General features: G+C 41.4%; 1 protein-coding gene across 1 annotated transcript; it reads left to right on the forward strand.

Annotated features, from left to right (window-relative positions):
* The first annotated feature begins 13,691 nt into the window (after window positions 1-13,691).
* On the forward strand, window positions 13,692-25,301 carry LOC127444152 (poly(A)-specific ribonuclease PARN-like). The gene is made up of 26 exons (XM_051703375.1): window positions 13,692-13,759; window positions 13,931-14,008; window positions 14,089-14,168; window positions 15,021-15,088; window positions 15,902-15,983; window positions 16,060-16,120; window positions 16,205-16,367; window positions 19,781-19,843; window positions 19,996-20,034; window positions 21,430-21,472; window positions 21,552-21,629; window positions 21,722-21,778; window positions 22,361-22,438; window positions 22,522-22,565; window positions 22,648-22,690; window positions 22,778-22,853; window positions 22,940-23,050; window positions 23,131-23,200; window positions 23,281-23,336; window positions 23,408-23,494; window positions 23,572-23,646; window positions 23,927-24,092; window positions 24,173-24,279; window positions 24,402-24,474; window positions 24,564-24,676; window positions 24,782-25,301. Exons 1-26 carry the CDS (start codon window positions 13,738-13,740, stop codon window positions 24,826-24,828), a joined length of 1,980 nt encoding a protein of 659 aa, XP_051559335.1. The 5' UTR covers window positions 13,692-13,737; the 3' UTR covers window positions 24,829-25,301.
* Window positions 25,302-26,603: the final 1,302 nt, after the last annotated feature.

Below are 26,603 nucleotides of genomic sequence, written 5' to 3' on the forward strand. Positions count from 1 at the left end.
ACATAGGCAGCTCACTAGATTTTGGAACAGAGCTGCTACCTGTGCTTTTGGTCATCTGGGCTCTTCTGATTGGTTGCATTGAGTGGAGGGAGGGTCTCTGTCTCAGGCTCTGCCCCTTTCTTCTCCTGCGAGGGCATCGACAGGTATGCTGGTAACGGCTCCTTTTGTTTGCCTGGTGACGATTGAAGTTTTCTTGGGGACTGGCCGGCAGTCTGAGCGTGTTTCAGGTAAACGTCTGACCTGAGAAAGAGTGGGAAAAATCTGTGCTCCAACACCGCCTGCACCTCCGCATGCGCCTGTGCAAAAAGTGCAGAGTCCAGCTGCAATCGGCGAATGCCGTCTCTCACGGCGCACCTCGTCTCTGCGGTGATCTCATGTGACACGACGCTGCCACTGCGCCCGGACAGGTAGGTGTGGTACATGACTTTAACCAGTTTGAGGCGCCGCTCTGTCTCATCTTCTGGAATCTTCTGGAATCCGCTGCAGGCAAACCAGAACTCCAGCAGCTCCGCACAGCCCTGTGCCCGCAGGAAGTGCAGAAACAGCGCTGTGCCATCCTGATCGTCCAGCAGCGCAAGCAGCATCTCTGACCAAGACTTGTACAGGACACCCGGTGACGCGCTGCCATACGGTTCAAATCCTGGGTCACAGTGGCGGGGCATGGCAGCCAAACCCTCCGTCCAATAAGAGGGCAACTTATTGGAACACTGCCCACCCTCTTTCACCCAGACCACCTCACGCCCCTCCTCACCGGGCACTGGAGGACGAGGGCCGTCCTCGTTAAAGTTAGCACACACGTCACCATGGTAACCAAAGACCGGCAAACTCATTATGTCATCTGAAAAAAAGAAAGAGAAATCATACTGTATATATATATATATATATATATATATATATATATATATATATATATATATATATATATATATATATACAGTGCATCCGAGAAAGTATTCACAGCGTTTCACTTTTTCCACATTTTGTTATGTTACAGCCTTATTCCAAAATGGATTAAATTCATTATTTTCCTCAAAATTCTACAAACAATACCCCATAATGACAACATGAAAGAAGTTTGTTTGAAATCTTTGCAAATTTATTAAAAATAAAAAACGAAAAAAATCACATGTACTTAAGTATTCACAGCCTTTGCTCAATACTTTGTTGAAGCACCTTTGGCACCAATTACAGCCTCAAGTCTTTTTGAGTATGATGCTACAAGCTTGGCACACCTAGTTTTGGGCAGTTTCTCCCATTCTTCTTTGCAGGACCTCTCAAGATCCATCAGGTTGGATGGGGAGCGTCGGTGCACAGCCATTTTCAGATCTCTCCAGAGATGTTCAATCGGGTTCAAGTCTGGGCTCTGGCTGGGCCACTCAAGGACATTCACAGAGTTGTCCCGGAGCCACTCCTTTGTTATCTTGGCTGTGTGCTTAGGGTCATTGTCCTGTTCGAAGATGAACCTTCGCCCCAGTCTGAGGTCCAGAGCACTCTGGAGCAGGTTTTCATCAAGGATGTCTCTGTACATTGCTGCATTCATCTTTCCCTCGATCCTGGCTAGTCTCCCAGTTCCTGCCACTGAAAAACATCCCCACAGCATGATGCTGCCACCACCATGCTTCACTGTAGGGATGGTATTGGCCAGGTGATGAGCGGTGCCTGGTTTCCTCCAGACATGATGCTTGCCATTCAGGCCAAAGAGTTCAATCTTTGTTTCTCATGGTCTGAGAGTCCTTCAGGTGCCTTTTGGCAAACTCCAGGCGGGCTGTCATGTGCCTTTTACTGAGGAGTGGCTTCCGTCTGGCCACTCTACCATACAGGCCTGATTGGTGGAGTGCTGCAGAGATGGTTGTTCTTCTGGAAGGTTCTCCTCTCTCCACAGAGAAATGCTGGAGCTCTGTCAGAGTGACCATCGGGTTCTTGGTCACCTCCCTGACTAAGGCCCTTCTCCCCCGATCGCTCAGTTTGGCTGGGCGGCCAGCTCTAGGAAGAGTCCTGGTGGTTCCAAACTTCTTCCATTTACGGATGATGGAGGCCACTGTGCTCATTGGGACCTTCAATGGTGCAGATATTTTTCTGTACCCTTCCCCAGATCTGTGCCTCGATACAATCCTGTCTCGGAGGTCTACAGACAATTCCTTGGACTTCATGGCTTGGTTTGTGCTCTGACATGCACTGTTAACTGTGGGACCTTATATAGACAGGTGTGTGCTTTTCCAAATCATGTCCAATCAACTGAATTTACCACAGGTGGACTCCAATCAAGTTGTAGAAACATCTCAAGGATGATCAGTGGAAACAGGATGCACCTGAGCTCAATTTTGAGTGTCATGGCAAAGGCTGTGAATACTTATGTACATGTGATTTTTTTCGTTTTTTATTTTTAATAAATTTGCAAAGATTTCAAACAAACTTCTTTCACGTTGTCATTATGGGGTATTGTTTGTAGAATTTTGAGGAAATAATGAATTTAATTAATTTTGGAATAAGGCTGTAACATAACAAAATGTGGAAAATGTGAAGAGCTGTGAATACTTTCCGGATGCACTGTATATATATATATTGTATCTACATATATGTTTGTATGCCTGTATACAGAATGGAATACTAGTGTACTACACACCGAACTCTATATACTGTTTACTACATACTAGTTTTTAGAAATAGTATGTGAGACAGTAAGCAACATGCAACAATAAACATTTCAAAGTTGTCATCCGACCTCATTATGTTTTAACTCAGTAAGTGTTCAGTTATAATAAAAAATAAATTAATAAAATATGGTTATTTCGCATTTTAAGTCCAGGTTTGTGGACTGCAATAAAAGTGCAATATCTGAGCTAAACCCGTTTTATTATCTTTGTCATTCTAATTATTCTTCTATTGTTCGGTAAATTTGGTTACATTTGTTGACTGTCTTCTGTACTCAGCTGGTTGGAAATCACTCATGTAAGTTTGTCATGGCAATAAAACATAATACATTTGATCTGTCGACTTTCCTATTAGCCTAAAGATATATCTTTTTTATTCATATTTGTTTGTTTTAACAGTAAAAAATCTTTAAAAATGAGTTACGTGTCACTGTTGATTTGCATTTGAAATTAAGCATCTTGATATTCGCAATATTACATTTCAGCGTAATTTATCGGCGCAAAAGACCCGTTATTACAAAAACAACATTTCCATGTAAACAGAATATCATGTGATTTCTGATCGCAGTGTAATTAATGACAGATGTGATAAAGGTTATTATGCAGTAATTAAAGTAAACACAGATGTAAATAATAACTGAAATGATTCTCGGTCTATAATGCATTATCAGTGTAAGTTAATCGATGTAAACACTGATGTGGAGTAAATGTCTGTGCAGTTTAGAATAATAAAATAATGTTTTACCTGATACAGGAGTTTGAGTCGCTGCTGCTGCTGCTGCTGCTGCCATGAGACAAACAAACACACTCACAGCGCGCGCTGCGTCTTCATCATCACCATCATCTTCATACTCATCCTCATCTTCATCATCTTCGTCTTCATACGCATCATTATCTTCATCTTCATCATCTTCATCATCTTCATACGCATCATTATCTTCATCATCTTCATCATCATCTTCATCGTCATCATCACTACTACAACTCACACATCTACACTTATTCCTCATATAACACTGATTGCTAATTTCTAAGTTACTTAAACTGTTGTTTTATTTTATTTACCACCACTTCTATGTTGTTTATTAATATTAGTACAATTATCTGCACTAATGCTAGTTTAGTTTTGCACTGTTATCATTATACAGTGTTATAAATAAAGACGGAGAGAGAATATAATCAGAAACATTCAACATAAAGCTGGAATAATAAAACAGGTTTATTGGTGAACATTTTGAAAGACAACATGATTTTCAAAGCTTTTAATAAATGACACGTATAATGAATAATGAACACATCTGATGATATGAGGTTATATGTGTTAGTAGTTATAGATCAGTTTGATGTGTTTCTGAGTGTGTGGTGTTGTTTTGTATGTTGTGTACAGATGATCATGTGAATTTAACAGAACTGAGCACTTAATAAATTCACCTTCAATATCACAGAACAATCTTCAAGAATCGGTGAGAAAGAAACAAATTATACTGAGCAGATGTTAAAGGTCACACACACCACACGCTGTCTGACACACTGCAGGAGATCTGACACCTACACACACACACACACACACACACACACACACACACTCACACACACCTCACACACATACACCTCACACACACACAAACATACATATACACACACACACACACACAATTACACAAACATACATACTCACACACACACACACACACTCACACTGTTGTCTTGGTTTTGCTCACTGGGGGCTTTGAAACATTAAGACATGTTTTTCTGTAAAACTACTCTGAAGCAATATAAAGTATGTTGTAAATAAAATAATTAAGCAAATAAATCTAATTTAATTTAAAGAAATAGCTTTCTTTTACTGTGCAAAACAAAGAGATGTTTACAGCAGAATATCCAAGCTGCTCTTTTCCATTCAATGAAAGTCAATGGTGACCAACACAAATCTATCATATGACTTCAGAAGACTTTAATGGTGTTTTTATTGTCCTTTCTGGAGTTTGACTGCTCCTGATCACTGTTCCACATAAGAAAGAATCTCTTATATCTCTTTGGCATTGAAGTGCACTTCAACAGATGATCAGTGCTGAATTAAAAGATCATTAAAGTGTGTTAAACTGTGCTGATGTTGAGTTACTCAGAGTTGTTGTGGTGATGATGATGATGTAGTATTTGTGACCTCTTCACCTGCTGTGACCTGTGTCTCCTGACTCCTGGAAAGGTCACGATGAATGCTAATCCTGATCTCGAGGGAACGGCATGACTAATCACTATTGTTTCACAATGCCGCCGTGACCTATAACTCCACACTTACACTAAGAGAGAAGATACTGACATCTCCAGCAATCTTCATTTCACACTCATTTGAGCTAATCTATTAGTTTAAACTCTCTCATAATAGTTATGATAGTAATTTCTTAAAAGAAATTGAATGAAGTCTCACATATGTGCATACCAAATTTTTGTGCAACCAAAATACCAATAATAAGTAGAAAAAAACTAAAATACAGTATAAACGAGCCCGAAACAGAATTATAATCTCTTACAATCATATAGAGTGTATTATAATGCAAACACTATAAACATTGAATTATACAAATATGAGTAATAATTCATCAAAAATTGATCATCAGCGATCACTTGTTATACTTGTCTATTACACAGGTACAAACATGGCAGCCTTTTGCATCTTAAAGGGATCATGAAATACTCTTTTTTATCATTTTATTATCTTCCCTGAGATCCACTGATAATGTTAGTGTGACAAGGTTCTTTAACACTATGAAGGAGGAAGCGGGAGCCGGGTGAACAATCCAACGTGAGTCTTTTATGTGCAACACACAAACGAATGGCTTTTCAGCCCAAACAGAATCACACTCTGTCAGTGTCGTGCATCTCTCTCTCTCTCTCTCTCTCCCCTCTGGCTGTCTGGACACCCTTTTTATCCCTCTCCAGCTCTACCTTAAACACAGAACAGCTGTTAGAGATCATTTTTCCACAGGTGTCAATCTTTACCATTCTTCCTCTCCCAGCCTCACTCTCCACAGACTTTGCTCGGCCACGCCCACATCACCACATACCCCCATCACCCGACTCAGGCCGGGGAGCCATCCGGCCTGTGACTTTCACCCCACTCCCCCCATTTCTAGAGAGGAAATCCGCTAAAGCCATCTGCGCCCCCGGCCTGTGGACCACATCGAACTTAAAATGCTGGACAGCCAGATACCAACGGGTGATCCGCATGTTGGCATCCTTCATGTGATGGAGCCATTGGAGCGGGGGGTGGTCCGAACAGAGGGTGAAGGCCCTCCCAAGCAGGTAGTACCGGAGGTTGAGGACCACCCATTTGATGGCCAGGCACTCCTTCTCAATCATGCTGTACTTTGTTTCTTGCACCGAGAGCTTCTGACTAATGTACAGCATGGGACCCTCCACTACCTGGGACAATACAGTCCCCAACCCTCTGTCGGATGCGTCCATTTGCAACAAAAAGGGAGAGAGAAGTCAGGGGAATGCATGAACGCCTGCATTGGCTCCATCCACTGGACCAGATCTGGTGCCCCCTTTTTAGTGAGATCAGTTAGCGAGCTGGTGACGGTCAAATAATTAGGCACAAACCTACGATAATAGCCAGCCTATTATCTCATCTACTTTTTGGTCTTAGGTCTCGGGCAGGCTGCAAATGCTGCGGTTTTATCAATTTGGGGATGCACCTGCCCATGACCCAAGTGGAAGCCCAGATACCATACTTCCACCAACCCAATTGCGCACTTCTTTGGGTTTGCTGTGAATCCCGCTCGTCTCAATGACGAAGACGTTGGAGAATTCTCCTTGCAACCTGGCAACCTCTGTGACTTGTGACGGTGAGAGGTGGTCTCAGCAAGTGACCAGGGTGACTCGATTGGTGGCTTTTAAGTTCACCTCTGGTTCGAGCTCCTCCGGAACCACCGCATCAAAGTCACGGGGACCGACTCTCTCCATGATTTTCGGAGACTGAGGTGGTAAATCTGATGTGCTCCACCTCTATCCGTTCATTTAACCTCATAATCAATTTCCCTGACTCGCTGTGTGACCTCAAAGGGCCCTTGCCACTTGGCGAGTAATTTAGAGCTTGATGTGGGGAGTAATGCAAGAACTTTATCTTCCGGTGCAAATTCCCATAGTTGAGTACCCTTATTATACAGCTGGCTTTGGCGTTCTTGAGCCTGGAACAAATTCTCCTGTGTTAATTGCCCCAGTGTGTGGGGTTTTGCTCTCAGGTCAAGAACGTATTGAATTTTGTTTTTGCTGTTTGAAGGTCACCTCCCAAAAAAGCCGTCCGTTTGGGGGTGGTAAACGCTGGTTTGAATCCATTTAATCCCAATAATTCGTACAGTTCATGTAGTGTACGTGACATAAACGTTGTGCAGTTATCAGTGAGTATTTCTTCAGAATACCCACTCGGGAGATTATTCTGAAAAGCGCCTCCGCAACACTATGTGCTGAGATGTTGCGCAGAGGCACTGCTTCCGGATATCGCATTGCGTAGTCCACCAGAACCAACACAAAGCGATCTCTGCATGCCATCCGCTCTAATGGCCCGATGAGGTCCATGCCAATTCTTTCGAAGGGGACCTCGATCAATGGAAGGGGGCGCAATGGTGCTCTTAGGGTGGCCGGCGGATTCACCAGCTGACATTCACCGCATGCCGCACACCACCTGCAGACATCCCCGTGAATGCCCGGCCAATAGAAACGGGCCATTAGACGGTTTAGTGTTTTTTCTTGCCCTAAGTGAACCGCTATCAGATTATGATGAGCTGTCTGGAATAGCATTTCCCCGACGGCCCTTTGGTATTAACAACTGGGTTGTATCCTCATTTGTCTGAGTGTCCTGCATCACTTGATATAACCAATCCTTAATAATCGAAAAATACGGGTATGGGAGTGCAATGTCTGGCTGGAGGCGTTGACAGTCAATCACTTTCACTTGGACAAAGGCATGCCTAATGGTCTCGTCTCGCATCTGCTCCAGAGGTAAATCCCTTGCAGGGAATCCTCTAAGGGGCTTAGAGGGGCTTCCCCCTCTCTTGCGTCATCCTGACGAGGAGCTGACGTAGACCGCACTGCCTCCCCAGCCAGTGAATCGCACCCCACACACCGATACACTTTTTTACAGGACCCATCCACACAAATTCCCCTCAATAATGTTGTAAATTCCGGCCAATTCGTACCCAAAATTAGTGGATGGATGAGGCGGGGAGCATACTCTATGCTTTTGCCCTTTGAATTGAATAGTGATGGGCACTAAGGGGTGATTATGAATATCCCCATGCACACATCTTACCTTCACCCGCCGGCTTGTATCCAAAGCCTCGGATTGAAACAAGCTTTGATTAATGGAGGTTTCATTACAACCTGAATCCACCAAGGCTCGATATGTACCCCCCTTAATTTTCACAGGTATCCGGTATGCTCCTGCTCAATTGGGGACAGTCTGTGGTGCGTCTGGGACCCGGACCAATGTCTCCACCTCCATCGTGGGTCATCGGTCCTTGAAATGCCCAGGTTCTCCGTAGCTCCAGCACTCCTGCAACAGCGGATTCACCAGCCAGTGGGGGAGAGCAGAGAGGGTTAGTGGAAACCAGTGGGATGAACGGCCCACGGGACCGGGGGACTGGTTTTAGGGTAGGAACTCTCCATTTCCATGAAAAGGAACAGGATGAGGGGAAGGAGAGAGGGGGAGGGAGAGAGAGAGAAGAAGAAGAGGGCTCACCGGCTGAATATGCCACCATATGGTCCTCAGCCAGCTGGACTGCCCCATCCAGCGACACCGGTCAGTGGCACTGGAGCCACTCTGCAGTCCCTTTCGGTAGCCAGGTGATGAACTGCTCCAGTACCACCAGATCGAGTAGCTCTTCTGCGTTGCGATCTTCAGCCAGCATCCACCTTCGACAGGCATCACAGAGCTGTCAAGAGACGGTGAACGGGCGGCCATATTCACCAAGCGTCAGTGACTGGAAGTGCTGGCGATGCTGCTCTGGGCTATGGCTGACCCGCTGCAAGATAGCTCTTTTCAGATCCTTGTACACCAGGAGGTTGTTGACCAGAAGTTGATGAGCCGTGAGTTGGGCTTCCCCAGTTAGCAGCGGCAGTAGGCAGACCACCCACTGAGAGTTCGGCCACTTCCACACTTCGGCTGTCCGCTCGAACAGCTCGATGTAAGCCTCAGGTTTATCTTGTGGTCCCATCTTAGCGAGCGTGGCTGTAGTCACAGCTGGGGTCATGTTGGAAGATACCTCCAGGTGTACTAAATGCCGTAACACCTGCCAGTCCTCTGCTTGAGCCTGGATCAGTGCCTGGAATCGCCACTACTGTTCCATGCGTAGCTCAAGCAGGGCCTGGTGGCTGCCAGCGAGGGTCTAGAAGATTTCGGCCAGCGGCGAGGACTCCATGACGACGTTTCCTTCCTCCAAACAATCCCAGGTTTGGGCACCACTGTGACAAGGTTCTTTAACACTCTGAAGGAGGAAGCGGGAGCCGGGTGAGCAATCCAATGTGAGTCTTTTATTTACAAGACTCTTTCAGTGCAACACACAAACGAATGGCTTTTCAGCCCAAACAGAATCACACTCCGTCAACGTTGTGTGTCTCTCTCTCTCCCCTCCGGCAGTCTGGACACCATTTTTATCTCCCTCCAGCTCTCACTGAAACACAGAACAGCTGTTAGAGATAAATCCCCACAGGTGTCTATCCTTACCTTTCTTCCTCTCCCGGCCTCGCTCTCCACAGACATCGCTTGGCCACGCCCACAAAACCACAGTTAGTAAAGTTGTTTTGCACCAAAACTGTCATAATTTAGTAATATATGGTCATCTCTGGCCTTCTGTCTGAAACGCTCGGTTTTGGTCTTAGCGCCTCCTTTAAACTTCAACGTAAACACCCACTGTTCTGGTTGGCTAACATCATGCAACCCCTCAAATACAGCCATATATGAATCTCAATCAGAAGAGAATGAACAAACTCCACAAGATTAAAAAACTAAATTTCAGGGTTTACACATAACACACATACAACAGTCTGGAGGTCTGCTTCATGGTTAGAGTTGGGAAGGTCATTCAACCAATGATATACAGTGAAACTGAAAGTCTTGGAAAGTGTTTTGGTGCTTCTTTGTGTTGGTACAACATGACTGCGCTCATTAGCTGACCGCAGGCTTCTGGAATGTAGCTCTGCAGAAATTATTTTAGATACACTGGAGCAGACCCACTGACTGTTCTGTATGCCAGCATCAGAGCCTTGAATTTGATACGTGCATCAACTGGCAGCCAGTGAAGAGAGACAAGGAATGGTGTAACATGCCCTCTCTTTGGTTCGTTGAAGACCAGACGTGTATTCTGGATCATTTGCATGCAGGGAGGCCTGCAATGAGAGCATTAAAGTAATCCAGTCTAGTTATGACAAGTGACTGAAGTTGTGTGGCATGTTCAGAGAGGAAGGGTCTTATTTTCCTGATATTGTAGAGTGTAAATCTATATGATCGTGCTGTATTTAAGATATGGTCAGTAGGGGGCCTGGGTAGCTCAGCGAGAATTGGCGCTGACTACCATCCCTGGAGTTGCGAGTTCAAATCCAGGGTGTGCTGGGTGACTCCAGCTAGGTCTCCTAAGCAACCAAATTGGCCTGGTTGCACATGTTGTGAGTCTCCGCGGTGTCATGCACAGCAAGCCGCATGATAAGATGCGCGGATTGACTGTCTCAGAAGTGGAGGCAACTGAGACTTGTCCTCCGGCACCCAGGTTGAGGTGAGTAAACATGCCACCACGAGGACCTAGTAAGTAGTGGGAATTGGGCATTCCAAATTGGGAGAAAAAGGGATAAAATAAAAGATATGGTCAGTAAAAGTGAGTTAGTTTTCAGTTGTTACACCTAGATTTCTGACTATTTTGGAAGGCGTTATTGTAGCTGAACAGTGATGTTGTGCTCAACAGAAACATTTTTTAATTTTTAATGATATAGATTATGATACATTCTGAGAATCTCAACCTAAGAAACTGCTGAAAAAATCACAAAAACAAAATGAGCCAAAAATTTAGTTTTTTTCTTATTTTTCTGATTTGACATTATAAATAAGGTGGCTCAGAAAAACTGCTTTTGTTTTGTTCCCAATCATGTCAACTGTATCTGAGAGAAATGTTGTGTTGATAAGACAAAGCAATCAAAAGTTATAACATTACAAAAATAATTTATCCTAGTGTCCAAAAACATCTCCAAACAAATAAAACATAATAATTGTACATAAGAACTAATTACACATGCAAACACAACAATGACTAAAGGTTTACATAGCATGCAGACATGATTTTAGTAATGAGATTTCACAGAATGAGTTTCATTCTGTGTCATTTGAGTCAACACTGAGTCTGTGTCATGTATTTGGCGCCATCTCCTGGTGGCCATATGTAACATTGTGCTTCATGTGGATTATCTAATGATCTATGCATCTGATTACCAGACTCATTTGAAAGATAATCACCTCCTCTAATTAATGGTATGTGATGATATTTTATGTTCTGTTTATTTTTCGTAAAGTTATAAGCAAAAACACGGCATATAAGCAATACCAACATACAGTAATTGTCAAAGACATATACTTAGCTATTACTCACTATATTTTTGTCTGTGAGTAAAAAAAATTGGTTGTATTCTACTCTTTGAGAGCTTTCCAACAACATATGACACATGACTATTTGATGAGTTTGATGTTTTTACTGATTACAATAATATGTACAGTGCAAAATTATTAATAAATTATCAAAATGGAACACTTCTGATTTGTCTGAAAATTTCAAAGCACTTGTTCAGTTTTGGTCATAATATCTACATGCATTGGAAAGTAGAGCTTCTAAACTTTCAAATGATACCTATTTTGTGTTGGTCAAGACTGTAGTTATTAATATATTACGACTATTTTTTTCTAGCTTCCGAGCTTAAAGGGTTAAAAATACCTCTAAATGGCAATCACTGAATTACAAGGAAAAAATATTTTTTATTAAGTTTGAATAATAAAAAAAAATCTATTGTTATCAAGATCAAATTCTTATTGTTATCAAAGGTTTTTGTCTTGTTTTCTATTTAAAATTCTCTTAAAATCCTTAAAATGGATACATTTACTTGAGAAGCAACATTTACAATAATGAGAGTGTACATCTAGATAAGATACACACTGCCACACTTATTATGATTCAATACGTCACGAGCCATCACTTTTCTTTTCAAACTGCAGCAAGCGTGTGCTAGGGACGAGAGTGTACATGCTCTGTGTGCAGTTTCAGTCTCTCCCCCTTAAATTGTGTTACTTCACACAACTCATAGAAGCTGCTCTGACCGCACAGAGAAAGGCCAGTTTCTGAGTTTATTTTCATGACCCACTTCCTTATTATTTGAACTTTAATAAAGGATGCATTAAAGATATAACGCCGGGGTGTTTCCTTTTTAGACACCCTGACGTGCGAGTTTTGCTCCAGCAGCTTCTATTTGACTTATTTTGTATATTTTCATTGTAATTGCCTCATACTTTATGATCTACATCACCGTTTTGGCTGTTTGGACAGTTTGGAGTGCATCTGGACTGTGATCTGTGTTTTCTCTCCTCAATCAGACACGAGCTATAGTGCTGTCATCATTAGAATTTCATATGATCTCATGTTGTGTTAAATGAGATCAAACGACTATTAGACAACAACAATTTTTATTTTCTTCTGCAGTATAGCTGCTAAAGTAAATGTACGTTGTTTTAAAGGAGTTTTAGATATTTATATTAGAAAACAATTGAAAAAAAATAAAGACTTTTTGCTGCAGTGTGCAATGGGCTAAGACCCCATTTCCATCTGGTATTAAGATGCATTTCGGATGATCCGATCACATGTGGTCACCCTTAAATTCAGGTCTAAATGGCGTCTAAAATGTTTTGTGATCAAAGCACAAAAACTACATACGAATGTGGTCAAAAACGCTCGTGACCACATCACATTTGAGGTGTAAATGCTAATCCGTCCTGTATGCGTCCCAGCAGCAGTGAAGCGTCACCCCTCACCTGTCAATGAACCGCTGTGCTAAAACAAGAGTTTAAAGTTTGCTGTATAAAAGCAGATTTAAAAGGAAATAACCACCAGATCTGAAAATAAAAAAAATGGATACATACACAATCATGAGAGCTTCACGGATCTTCTTTAGTGTGTCTGATATCAACACAGATGACAATCACGAACACATGAAGCTCCTTTAATACAGGTAATCCACTAAAATAACAGATAATTCTGCTCGACATGTTGTGTTTGTACTTAGATTAAATTTTATCTGCATCTGGTTGAAACATTGTCTTTAATGGCTTTGTTGCGCTTTAATATCATGCAGTAACACGTTGACATAGTGACTGATGTATGTCGTCATGAAACAGAGACCCTCCCCTCCAAATCCGAACACAAGTGGTCACAAGAGATGCATTTAAGTGACCAGGTGTAAACAGTCATGTGTCTCACCTGACCACATGTGATCGGATCACCCGAGACATATCTTAATACCAGGTGGAAACGGGTCGTAAACTCGGTGGCACACCGGACCGCCTCTCCGAAGCGGGTTTTGTTTGATCCCCTTGACACATTCCGTCTCTGTTTAGCGAGTGTACTTCAAGCTCTTCCTCTTCACCCATTTGAATTTGGCACGCAATTTAATCATTGAAGCAGCACGTGATACCTGTTACTTTTCTAAGCGCTCTTCAGAATGAACCAATCAGAATGGATTGTGGATCCCGGTTAAGCGTTTTATATTTCAGTATTTAACATAGATTACTAAAGCAAATTTACATTTATATGTCATGTATCAATACTTGTAATGAATATATTTGAAAAAATGTACTATTTAGAGCGCACGTGTCTCCAGTAAGGCAGAGCTCGTCGTGATATTTGAATGAGACTCTATGGAGGTTTGTGACTCTGGGCCATCGCGCGCTCCCTGCAGGAGGAACACCGAATGACGTGTCACTGTGAGCGGAAGTGTTTGTGACAGTGCTTCCGGCGGCGGGGGTTAAAGCTTCCAGTGTTTGTGTTTGTCGCTGTTTTACATGATGGAAGTAACGAGACAGAGTAAGACAAAACAATTAACAAATATACTCCACTTTAATATAGAACACATACACGAGCGACTGCGTGAGTTCATGTGACGGTGTGATTGTAGTGTATGTGTGTGTATCCACGAGTGTTATTATTTATAGTGTTGTGTTATTGTGTATACTGAGCGGTGATGTGTTTGTGTAGATTTTAAGGAGGTTCTTCCAGAGGTGTGTGTTGCTGTACAGGAGGCGGATTTCATCTCTATAGACGGAGAATTCACAGGCCGGTGTTTAAAAATCATTCATGTGTGTGTTATACGGTATTAATACACAATGTATTGATAAATGTGTGTTGTTGTGTAGGAATCAGTGATGGACCGTCAGTCAGTGCTCTGACCAATGGACTCGACACACCTGAAGAGAGATACTGCAAACTCAGGAAGGTACACTCTCTACACACACACACACACACACACACACACACACACACACACACACACACATACTCCGACACATTATGTGTATATCAGATGTTTAAATTGTGTTGTGTTAATTTGATGTTAGTGTAAATTGGTATATGTCTCATCACTGTCACGACTGCTATGTTGATCGGAACTGCACCCAAGAATTTCACACACCATTGCACTTGTGTATGTGGCTGTGTGACAAAGTGATTTGATTTTGATTTGACACATACACACACTACATACTCACTCACTCACTCACTCAGACAGACACACACACACACTACATATACACACACTCAAACAGACAGACGCGCACACACACTCTCTCACACGTGCACGCACACTCGGACTCAGACATGCACGCACACTCAGACAGACACGCACACACACACTCTCTCACGCACTCGGACTCAGACGCTCGCACACTCTCTCGCACACACTCGGACGCACATACACACACTCGGACACACACACACACTCGGACTCTGACACATACACTCTCAGGCACGCGCACACACTCTCCGACTCAGGCACGCGCACACACTCTCCGACTCAGGCACGCGCACACACTCTCCGACTCAGGCACGCGCACACACACTCCGACTCAGGCACGCGCACACACACTCCGACTCAGAAACGCACGCACGCACACTCTCTCGCACACACACTCAGTCTCAGGCACGCACACACACACACACAATCAGACAGACACATACACACACGCACTACATACACACACACACTCAGATGGACACATACACACTTACATGCATCAATTTTTTGTGTGTAGTTTGAGCTGTGACCTGATGATGTTTTGATGTTCTGCAGCACTCCATGAACTTCCTGCTCTTTCAGTTTGGCATCTGCACCTTCAGATACGACCACAACAAATCCACGTGAGTTAAACACATTCATCATATCAGAATCCACACTGCTCTGATAACTTTAATATCTGAAGAAAGTCAGATCAGGAATCATTTTTTACAATTGAAGCACTTGCAATAACACCATTTGGGAATTTGAGGTCAAGCTCGAGCGATAGTGGACTTAGCTGATACAAAGCTGGTGGGAAAGGCCGATAGTTTTTAAAATCGATTTATTGAATGATAAAAAAAAAAATAGTTTTTCCTTACAGGCACAGACTCTGAGGCCACAATAGTCTAAAATGAATAAAATCCCAGATGCATTTTATTTTGCAACCAAAATCATCAAAATAACCAGAAAACAAAAAATAAGATTTGGTCCATATCGCAGGACTTTTAACTGTAAACACGCACAAAATACACCAGGGGACTCTTATTTTGAAAAATGTGCTCGCACAAACACGCATGGGAAACAGAACATGCCCCCTTACAATCATGTACAATGTATTACAATATAAACACTATAAATTAAACATTGTCAAATAGGCTAATAAATACAGGAATACATCAATAGCAGATCATCAGCCATCCGGTAATAAAAACATGGAATTAACATGAACTTATATCTACTGAACAACAAAATCTATATCAGTCGACCTCTAATATCAGCCAAAAAAATTACAATTGTATTTATTTACTCACTTTCATGTTGTTCCTGTATGACTTCACAACACAAAAGGATTCAGTCTCACTATTCACTTTCATTTAATAGACAGAAGAATTAATTGTGTGTTTATTGACTGTTAAACATGTATATTATGTGCATATTCTCTTTCTGATTTACAGATATGTCACAAAAACATTCAACTTCTATGTCTTTCCAAAACCTTTCAACCGCATGTCTCCAGATATTAAATTCATCTGTCAGGTGAGAAACCATGATCAGCTGTTGATAAACCCGTACTGAACACTATCTGTAATATTTGATTGTGTTTCCTCCTCAGAGCTCCAGCATTGACTTCCTGGCCAGTCAAGGATTCGACTTCAACAAAGTCTTCCGCAGCGGTCAGTGTGTGTTTCCACAGATAAATGTGATCATTTGTGAGTCTGGTGTGACTGACTGACAACTGACTGCTGTGGTTGCCGTAGGTATCCCGTATCTGACACAGGAGGAGGAGTCTCAACTGAGGGAACAGTACGAGGAAAGGCGGGGTCAGAGCAACGGCTCGGGGCCGCCCACTTACACGCCCACCTCCGGCACGAGTGTCCAGCACATACCGGAAGAGCAGAGAGAGTTTATAAAGCTGGTGGAGTGAGTCTCTTACACATGTATTATTCCGGGAGATGTTTGTTTGAACTGAATTATTGAAATGATTCAGATGTGTAGATACTGTGGGCGGCGCCATGATGATTCTAATGGCCTGTTTTCTGTTTCTGGTGTCAGGAAGCAATGTAAAAACTACCAAAACAAGTGATCTGGACCGAGAACAACAATCATTTAAGTGTTAGTTGGAGTAAAAATGAATTTCAGTTTCCGCTTGTGCAGTTATTTGCGATCATAAAGCAGTTCACCTGTTCCAAAACTGAAGCCGCCGCAGTTTTTCACTCACAAATTTAAAAGCTCACCATTCACACACACTGTGGACTAACTGCCAATTTATTAATAAATAATACTGAATATGTTAACAATCATATGATGATTAGGACTACAAAAACTATTTCTCCTTTTTAAATTCTAACTTTGAAACATGTAATTCTGGTTCTGTTCACTCCATCTCTCTCCAAATAGTCTCATTTTATTCCACTAGATGGTGGAAATCACTACAAAAATGTATATTTTTGTAATATCACTATACAGATCTGAAATGTAGGTGGCGCTCTAACACATTTTATCCCTCACAGATGTGCTCGTCCATAGACATTCAGTCTAATGTTCAGTTCAATTGAATATCTCGTCCTCTGAGTGGACTAGAAGCTCAATCTAGGTGTCATTAGAAAGCTGAGATCCTCCCCTTTAACATTTTCAATAGTAAAAAAACATATTTTTATGATATGTTTTGCATGTTTTTTTCTTCTGGATGGCATATTTTATTCTGGACATCTAAGATATAACATTGGATTATTCACACAAACAAGCTCACAGACAAGTAAAAAACTCTAAGGTAAAAGCAGATATAAAGTTTTTAATTATTTGTGGTCATTTGATGAAGACAGAAATCATATTTCACTTTGTGATTCTTTTGAAAATCTTTTAAACTGGTATTAGTGCAACAAAATAACATTCCTGAGAATGAGTTTTCATTTGATATGTCTATTTAAGTGCTATTTTAAAGACTTATATTCATATTTCTACCACATAACCACTCGATGGCGCTTATTTGTGCCACGGATGTTTTAAGGCCTTATTTTGTTATTTTTTGTAACATAAATGCAGAAGTGATGTTATCTCAAAGTTCAGATTCTAAGCTTTCAAATGATACCTCATATACCTGACTGATGTATTCTGGGACTTGAGCAATTTAAGCGTAAATGGTTTTTGCGAATTATATCACCCCTTTTGGACCTGCTGGCAGTTCCACAGAGTTGTCAAAGTTGATGAAATCAACATAAGTAACCTCTATCCATCACTTCATGAAATCTACCTACTCCGGTATCAGACGACTCTGAAGTATCAGCAATAAGGTGCCATGTGCTTATCTGACAAATGTAATAATCTAAACCAGTGTTTCCCAACCACTGTGAAAGATTGTCAGGTGTGCCGTGGAAAATTATCAAATTCCACAAAATAAATAAATGCATGAAAATAATAATTTCAGGGATACAAACTCATCACCTTTCGGAGAAATTCACCGTTTAGAAACCATAATTGGTCACTTTTGTGATTGTGAAGAGCAATGATTAATGTGTAAAAGTGAGTGATATTTATACGCATTAAGGGGCGTTCACATGACTCGTGTCAGCGCTGCAGAATACACTGAAGTCTATGAAGTGACGTCACTTTACACCAAAGTGTTTTTCACACACACGTTTTTGCTTCACCAATAATGTCTTTGAGAGCAACAAGAAATATTTAAAAACTGTCCAAATGTGTGAAGAGACATTGAATGTCTCATAATTTCTTTTAATTAAATATTACCTCGTTTACAAATATCAGAGACCCCAGTTATTGAACTCATTTAAATTCACCAAGAAAACGCCTAAACATAAACAAGTCCTTTTATTACTTTCTGCTATCAAAGCAACTGCAAGCTTTTTTTTCTCTCTTCCAAATACATGTTTTCAATGTTTATTGTGCACACCTCCCGCTTTTATACGTGACAAACTCGTAAAATTGCCCCTCTGTGACGCTTCTGCAACTCTTGTCATGTGGAGGGCAATGCGGCGCTTGACGCTGGCGCTGAACGGAGCGTTGACGCCTCGACTCAACTCATGTGAAATGAGCTTTACAATGACAAAAGAACATTATTGAAACTCCAAATGATTATTATTTGTCTATTATTGAGGTCTTTTCTGATAAAAGTCATGCTCAGCAGTTTAAATACTGTAGGAAAATGATACCATAGATCTGCTTTGTGTTTATAATTCTTATACTGAAGTCAGTAGATTTATAATCATGCAAGTTTTAAAAGAGGAGAAGGAACTCACTATTATTAGACTATTATTGTTGTCTTTTTGGATGAAAAATAATGCTCCGACTGAAGGAAGACTATAGACTATAGACTGAAAATGATTCACTGACTCATAGCACATAAGATGCTTATTTGTTACCACCTAGAGACATTTCCAGAAGGGGTCACTGAACTAATCAGATAATAAAATTGAAGAAATTTGTGAAACAGAAGCAAGCCTCACCAAAATACTCTTTATTTTGCAGCTAATTCTGCACAATTGTAAACTTGAATAAACATGAATCTCTAAAATAGCTGGAATTGGTGCTTTTATCTTATTCTTTAAAAAATATATCCCCAGAAAATGTTTTCGTGGACCAGTGATTGTCTTACCTTTTTCACCCCTCGTGAGTTTGCATCCCTGTAATTTGTTGTTTTTTCTTTACCCATTTAGTAATGAAAGTACTTACATACTTTACCCCTGTGACATCACACAGCGTAGCCTACCTTTTTTTTTTTTTTTTTTGCATAGCTGAATTTCAAACATTACAAGTAAACACACTACTAAGATGGACAGAAAACATGGACAAGTTCTTGAAAAGGAAAAATATTGAGGATGGTTAGCCTGTGTGGGATAGTGGTGTGCCGTAGAATGTTTTAGTCGTAGAAAGTGTGCCGTGGCAGAAAAAAGGTTGGGAAACACTGCTCTAAACATCACATTATCTGCTTGGAACATGCGCCGGTGCGAGTGAAAACACTGGAGACTGGACGTTGAAAACAGGTGTCTGTTTGATAGTGATGTGTGCTGCTTCAGTGTAGTAATGTGATGCTCGAGGCCATTTCAACTTTGACCCTGTTTGCCACTAATATTTTGAATTACGTCTAATGATTACTGGATAATTCATGTGACGCATCACTGATTAGTACTTCACACTTTATTGCCATGTGGAATCTTAAATGAACCGGGATCATGACTGGAATCATTCAGTTATCTACAATTCCCATCTGTAATACTGCACAAACACTGATACAGTGAGATATCAGTATTGTACTGTAGTGGAGTGTTCAAATGTGTGTGTGTGTGTGTGTGTGTGTGTGTGTGTGTGTGTGTGTGTAGGAAGAAGGTTGAAGATCTTTTGAAGAACTCTGAGAAATCTCTGGACCTGGAGCCCTGTACAGGGTGAGACACCATTTCATTGGCTGATCTGGGTTTTTATATGACTGTATTTTCTATTATATAATGTGTGTGTCGTACTCCAGTGAAAGGGTGTTTGAGGTGCAGGTGTGTGTGTGATAGAGATCCAGCACTCAGTATGATCATGTGTGTTTCAGTTTTCAGAGGAAACTCATCTATCAGACACTCAACTCAAAGTAAGTATCTGTGTGTCCACTGATCGAGGGGAGAGTATGATTACATGTTGAGATCAATCACTACGTCAGTGTGTTACCGCATGATGATGGACAATTTTCTTTGACAGTTTCTCCAGTTATATTTTTATTTTATTCTATTTTTTTTTCCCAATTTTGGAATGCCCAATTCCCACTACTTAGTAGGTCCTCGTGGTGGCGCGGTTACTCTCCTCAATCCGGGTGGTGGAGGACAAGTCTCAGTTGCCTCCGCTTCTGAGACCGTCAATCCGCGCATCTTATCACGTGACTCGTTGTGCATGACACCGCGGAGACTCACAGCATGTGGAGGCTCATGCTACTCTCCACGATCCACACACAACTCACCACACGCCCCATTGAGAGTGAGAACCACTAATCACGACCACGAGGAGGTTACCCCATGTGATTCTACCCTCCCTAGCAACCGGGCCAATTTGGTTGCTTAGGAGACCTGGCTGGAGTCACTCAGCACGCCCTGGATTCAAACTCACGACTCCAGGTGTGATAGTCAGCGTCAATACTCGCTGAGATACCCAGGCCCCCGGTTATACATTTATTTAATCTAAACAACAGTGCAATATTTTAGTTGAGTACCTGTATTAACTGAGCTTCAGATGTGTGCGCTTCTTCAGTGTTTCTGATATTAACATGCAGTGACACAGATGACAAGATTTGTCAAGTTCACGTGAATGTATATTTGAATGTATATTTGCTTCAAACGGATTAGTGTCTAGGTATGTCTCTGATACCTGGATCAGTATCGGCTCCGATACTGACGTTTTTAGATGGATCGGGTATCGGTCTGACGAGCCCGATCCTAATCCGATACTGAACACAAAGTAGTTCATATGATTCGTGCATTTTATTCAAAGCTGCTTGAAGATGTGCAATAGCTCTGTGAATCACAAAAGGCTGTGTTTAATAAGTAAATATATAAAATGCAGTGAATTGCACTGCTCTGAGACACACACACACACACACACACACACACACTCGCGACTATTTTTAGCCTTCACGCGGTGAGCAATATTTGAGCGCTACTCACGAACAACATCTCGCATGCAGATGCTCAATAGTTCGGTTCACTTTAGAACGGCCAACAATCATGCCACGCTCTAAATCACTGAGATCACATTTTTCCCCATTCTGATGGTTGATGTGAACATTAACTGAAGCTCCTGACCCGTATCTGAATCGGGTCGGAAGACAAAAAAGTGGTATCGGTGCATCCCTAGGGTTTAAAGATCAAATGCAATGTGGTCATTTTTTTTTTAATATGTAGTTTCAGTGATTCAATCACCTGTATTTAGCACTGAATTCATGTGATTTGGATATCGGGTGTAAACAAGGATTTATTGTTTGTTTGTTTGTGTCCAGATATTCTAAAGGACTTCATGTGGAGACACTTGAGACTGACAAGGTACAAACACACACTTATTACTCTTCCATACACTTATCTGTACATGTAGTTTATGTGTGTGTGTGTGTCTCTGTTGAAGGAGCGTTTCATTCAGATCAGTAAAGTCGATGACGAGGAGAGGAAGAGCAGAGAACAACAGAAACAACAGAGAGAACAGGTGCTCGTACACACACACACACACACACACATGTCCCTCTACAGCTGATTGACTGTCATATCTGACACACTTCATGTTGTGTTTGTTGACAGGAAGAGCTGAATGATGCGGTGGGCTTCTCCAGGGTTATTCGTATCATCTCAAAGTCTGTACGTCACTCAAGCCGCTTTAACACATTTCTGTTTGTGTGTGTTCAAAACACCAGGAGCCTCATGTATAAAACTGTGTGATTGTGTAATCCTGAAAGATTTACACACAAACATCAGTTTTAAAACTCTATAAAAGAGTTTACTTTATACAAATCCTAGTTAGAGGAAGTCTTATTCCCTTTACCATCTAATTGTTACTATCAGAGTAAACTAGTTTGTGGGAAAAGAATACTTCACCCAAAAATGAAATGTCATGCCAAACCTGTATGACTTTTGCTTCTGCCGAACACAAAATGAGTAATTTTAAAGGATGTTCTGTTCACTAGCAGTTGATAGTGACTGTAAAGCTTAATAAAAGCACACATTGGTTCAGTGAGGTCTTGTACCGCCATATTTGATTTGTGCTCAGTTTACAGGAATTGGTCAGTGATTTTAAGCATGAATAACTTTTAAATTTCAGTCTTTTCTTCATACAGAGTGATTGTATGCCTTCAGAAGACTTGGAATATGATTTTACAAGTTTAGAATGGCATCATGACATGATGGCAATTTCCCTTTAATCCCTTTAACTTGTGTTCTCAGGGTAAGCTGGTTGTTGGACACAACATGTTGCTGGATGTGATGCACACTATCCATCAGTTCTGCGGTCCGCTGCCGGAGGTAACCATGGAGACACACTGGAGTGTTGTGTGATTGTTGTATGATGTATTACCGTGTGATCAGCGCTGTGTGTGTGTTTACAGGAGCTGGATGACTTTAAAGAGGTGGCGATGTCTGTGTTTCCCAGGTAAAGTCTGATGAATGACACGTGATCACATGACTCCTCTGGTCTTTATACTGCCTCATGTTCAGTGTTTGTATGTTTACAGACTGTTAGACACGAAACTGATGGCATCCACACAGCCGTTTAAAGTGAGTCACATCTGATGTTTAATAATCATCATGATGCAGTGTCTGTAATCTGTTGAACTGATCTTAATTCATTGATATGTGTGACAGGAGATCATACACAACACATCTCTGGCTGAACTACACAAACTGCTGAGAGAGAAACCCTTCAAATCACCTGCAACTGGTACTGATATGACCAACACATCACACTCCTGTACTGACACGAGCGACTCTGTGTGAAAGACACTTTATTTGTATGTGTGTGTTCAGAGTGCCCCGAAGGCTTTCAGAGTTACGACACGTCCACAGAACAGCTTCATGAAGCAGGTTATGATGCGTACATCACTGGACTGTGTTTCATCTCCATGGCAAACTTCCTGGGTGAGTGTGTGTGTGTGTGTGTGTGTGTCTGTCTAAGTGTTTGTGTAGCTGTTATTTATGAAGATGCTCTTTTCTCTCAGGTACTTTTCTTACGCCTCCAAAGAGTTACATCTCAGCTCGCTCCAAACTCCTCGAACCCTTCTACAACAAGTGAGACAAGAAAACACACTGAAGGTGCTGTCTGAATCAGTGTTTTCATGCGAGTTAATGCGTGTGTGTTTATGTTCTAGATTGTTCCTGATGAGGGTAATTGACATTCCTTATATGAACATGAGTGGACCTGACCGTAAGACACACGTGCACACAGACTCAACATACATATGCATGCGTATATATCCTTACACCCGTGTTTTATAGTGCAGCCCAAGAGAGATCACGTTCTGTACGTCACATTCCCTAAAGAATGGAAAACGAGTGACCTGTACCAACTCTTCAGTGCCTTCGGTAACATTCACTCTCTCAATTTTTCTCTTACCCACTGGCTCGTCTGTCTGCTGAACTGAGTTTGTGTTCTGTCTCAGGTAACATCCAGGTGTCGTGGATAGATGACACATCAGCCTTTGTTTGTCTCAGCCAGACGGAACAAGTCCAGATAGGTACCACATCCAGAACCTCATAACTAACCACAGAACCACATTCATTACCCCACCGACTTCATTATTTTGTGCTTTCGACCACATTCAGTAGCCCACTGACAGCATTCAGAACCATTTTTAGAAACATATAATTAACCAGAGGTCCTGTGCAATGGCTTTCAGTGCCTTACTGACCGTATTAATACACTATAGACAACATTCAGCACTTAGAACCTCATTTAATACCCGACTGACCGTGTTCAATACTCCATTGACCTGGATAGTGTGTGTGTTTGTGCAGCCATGAACACAAGTCGTTACGCAGAAAGTTACCGTATCCAGACGTATGCTGAGTATTTACAGTCCAAACAGAAGAACACAAATACTAACAGGAAGTGGGCTGATGACGGGTGGGCAGATACTTCCTACAGTGCTGCTGCCGTGTTGACCTCCTCTGGCTTCAGCCGGTGAGTCTGAGTGAATCCTTTAGACCCAGAGCACCACATATAAAACAGTGATATATTTGTCTGTTTTGTGTGTGTTGTAGGTTACAGGCAGTGAAGAGGAGCATCAGTCCGTCTGTAGATGATCAGAACTGTAATGCTGACAGCAGCTGGAGCGACTACAGCAACATCAAGAAGATGAAAATAGAAGGTGAACTTGTTTGTTTACTCTGCTTTCGTCTGAAGTTGTTAAAGGGTTCACTTTATATTAAAGGAGTATTCTGGATTTTGTACAACAAAATAGTTTCTGAATTGATTTCTCATTCTCTGCAGGTGTCGTCGAAGGGTGTTCACAAACGTACACTGGCTGCAATTCTGAAGCGACAGGCAATTGGCTGGGACTGCAGTAGGTGCCCCGCCGCCTCTTCAACCATTGTCCCTAATGCTCAGATGATGTTATGACTAATAATCTGATTGGCTCTTGTGTTTCTTCAGGCCAGATGAAGGCGGGACATCTGCGAATGTAATTCAGGAAGAGGCAGAGCCTGAGGACTTGTCAGCCAATCAGAGTCAAAGCAAAAGGAGTCACAAGAAGAGGAAGTCAGATGGTGAGTGTGGTTTTTTTTTTTTTTTTTTTTTTTTTTTTGTACAGAGAATTATTCCCCACTGTCTCATGAACAGGATCATTTAAAATTTTATTTTCTGTCTCACAGCTTCTGAAACGCCACCGGCGCTCTTCACTGTTCCTCAGGTTTGGTAGCAAGAACAGCCAATCAAAACACTCTTTCTGTCCAGGTGTAATCAACAGCCAATCAAAAGACTGCACTTATGTGTCAAAGCAGCTCTTGGTCGCCTGTGACCTCCCGTGACCTCTCCTCACGTGTGTGTGTGTGTGTGGCTGAATTTCAGAGTGTTTTTAAAGGTGCTGAAGTTCACTGAGCCACTTCCTGTGTGTGTGTGTGTGTGTGTGTGTGTGGTTAATATTTTAACACGTGTAAAAGTGTTTCCCTCATTTTTAAGTGTGTATCGGTCAGTGAGGTGTTTCGTGTCCTGCAGGTGAATTTATTCCTCATGAGGGCCGTTCTGTCTATTTCATTCTGATTAACAATGAGAAAAGTGTCAAAGAATGTTTAAAGATATTATGAGGAATGTGAGGTTAATATCATTGTTTTTTTTGTATGGTGAAATGTTCCCTTTTCCAGGGCAGATCAAATTAAAGAATCTTTCCTAGTACGTCTGAGTTTCATTTTCCATCAAATCTCACGTTCATATCACAGCTGAAAGTCAGTTCAGGGTTCCCATCCTTTTGCACCAATGAAACTCCATGACTTTTCCATGACAAAACTGACTTTTAAAAATCATGTTGATTCAAACTGATTCAATAATGAATCATTCAGACTGAGTAACTGAAACTACTTGAAATCGGACCTCACTTTGGCTTGTGAGAAACTTCTACTCTACACGAGCTCTAGTGATAAAATATTTTAAAGCAGAAATTAACTAGAAACAGTTTTATTCCCTATAGAAATCTCCATGACATTTCCAGGCCTGGAAAATGCAATTCTAAAATTCCCTGATGTTTTCCAGGACAGTTTGAAATCTTCTGGTTTTATCTGTCGCAGTCACATGCTTAGTTATAGTAATCAACTACATTTATAGAAGACTTGTATATTCCTACGATAATATATTAAACGGTTTTTGAGAACTGGTGTCTTTGTTGCAGACTTTTTATAGAAGCAATAATCCACTCATGTTACATTTGATTTAACCATGATTAAGGGCTTTTAGGCACCAGAGATGCAGTTTACTGAAACTGTTCTGTGATCAGAACATCTGACGACTGACTGCAGAATCAATGAATGAAGATCAGTGTGAAATATTTTAAACATCATAAACTATATGATCTACTGTGACAAGAAAAAGTATGTGAGCCCTTTATAATTAGCTGATTTTCTGGTTTAAACTGGTCATAAAATGTGATGTCATCTTCATCAAAGTCACAAGTATAGACAAACACAATGTGCTTAAGATAACAACACACAAACAACTATAATTCTTCATGTCTTTATTGAACACATCCCATTAAACAATCACAGTGCTGTGGAAATGTAAGTTTGATTTAATAACTGGTCGATCCTCATTTGGCTGCAGTAACCTCAATCAAGTGTTTCCGGTAGCTGTGGATTAGACCTGCACAACGTTCAGAAGGAATTTTGGACCATTCTTCCTTACAGAACTGCTTCAGCTCAGACATATTCTTAGGATGTCTGGTGTGAACGGCTCTCCTGAGGTCATTCCACAGCATCTCTATTGGGTTATGATCTAGGCTCTGACTGGGACACTCCAAAAGGTGATTTTCTTTTTTTGAAGTCATTCTGTAGTGGATTTACTTTAATGTTTAGGGTCATTGTCCTGCTGCATCACCCAACTTCTACTGCTCTTCAGCTGGCACACAGCAACAGTGACATTATCCTGTAGGATATCTTGATTAACTTGGGAATAATTTTTCTCTCTGATGATGGCAAGTGGTCCAGC

Source organism: Myxocyprinus asiaticus, chromosome 7 (assembly GCF_019703515.2).
Source record: "Myxocyprinus asiaticus isolate MX2 ecotype Aquarium Trade chromosome 7, UBuf_Myxa_2, whole genome shotgun sequence".
NCBI lineage: Eukaryota > Metazoa > Chordata > Actinopteri > Cypriniformes > Catostomidae > Myxocyprinus > Myxocyprinus asiaticus.

Excerpts from the sequence above, each read along its gene's own strand:
- LOC127444152 (XM_051703375.1), top strand. The coding sequence starts at position 13,738 with ATGATGGAAGTAACGAGACAGA. Across the intron at positions 21,779-22,360 it reads TTCGTATCATCTCAAAGTCT|GGTAAGCTGGTTGTTGGACA; the intron begins GTACGTCACTCA and ends TTGTGTTCTCAG. Across the intron at positions 23,647-23,926 it reads GACGGAACAAGTCCAGATAG|CCATGAACACAAGTCGTTAC; the intron begins GTACCACATCCA and ends GTGTTTGTGCAG.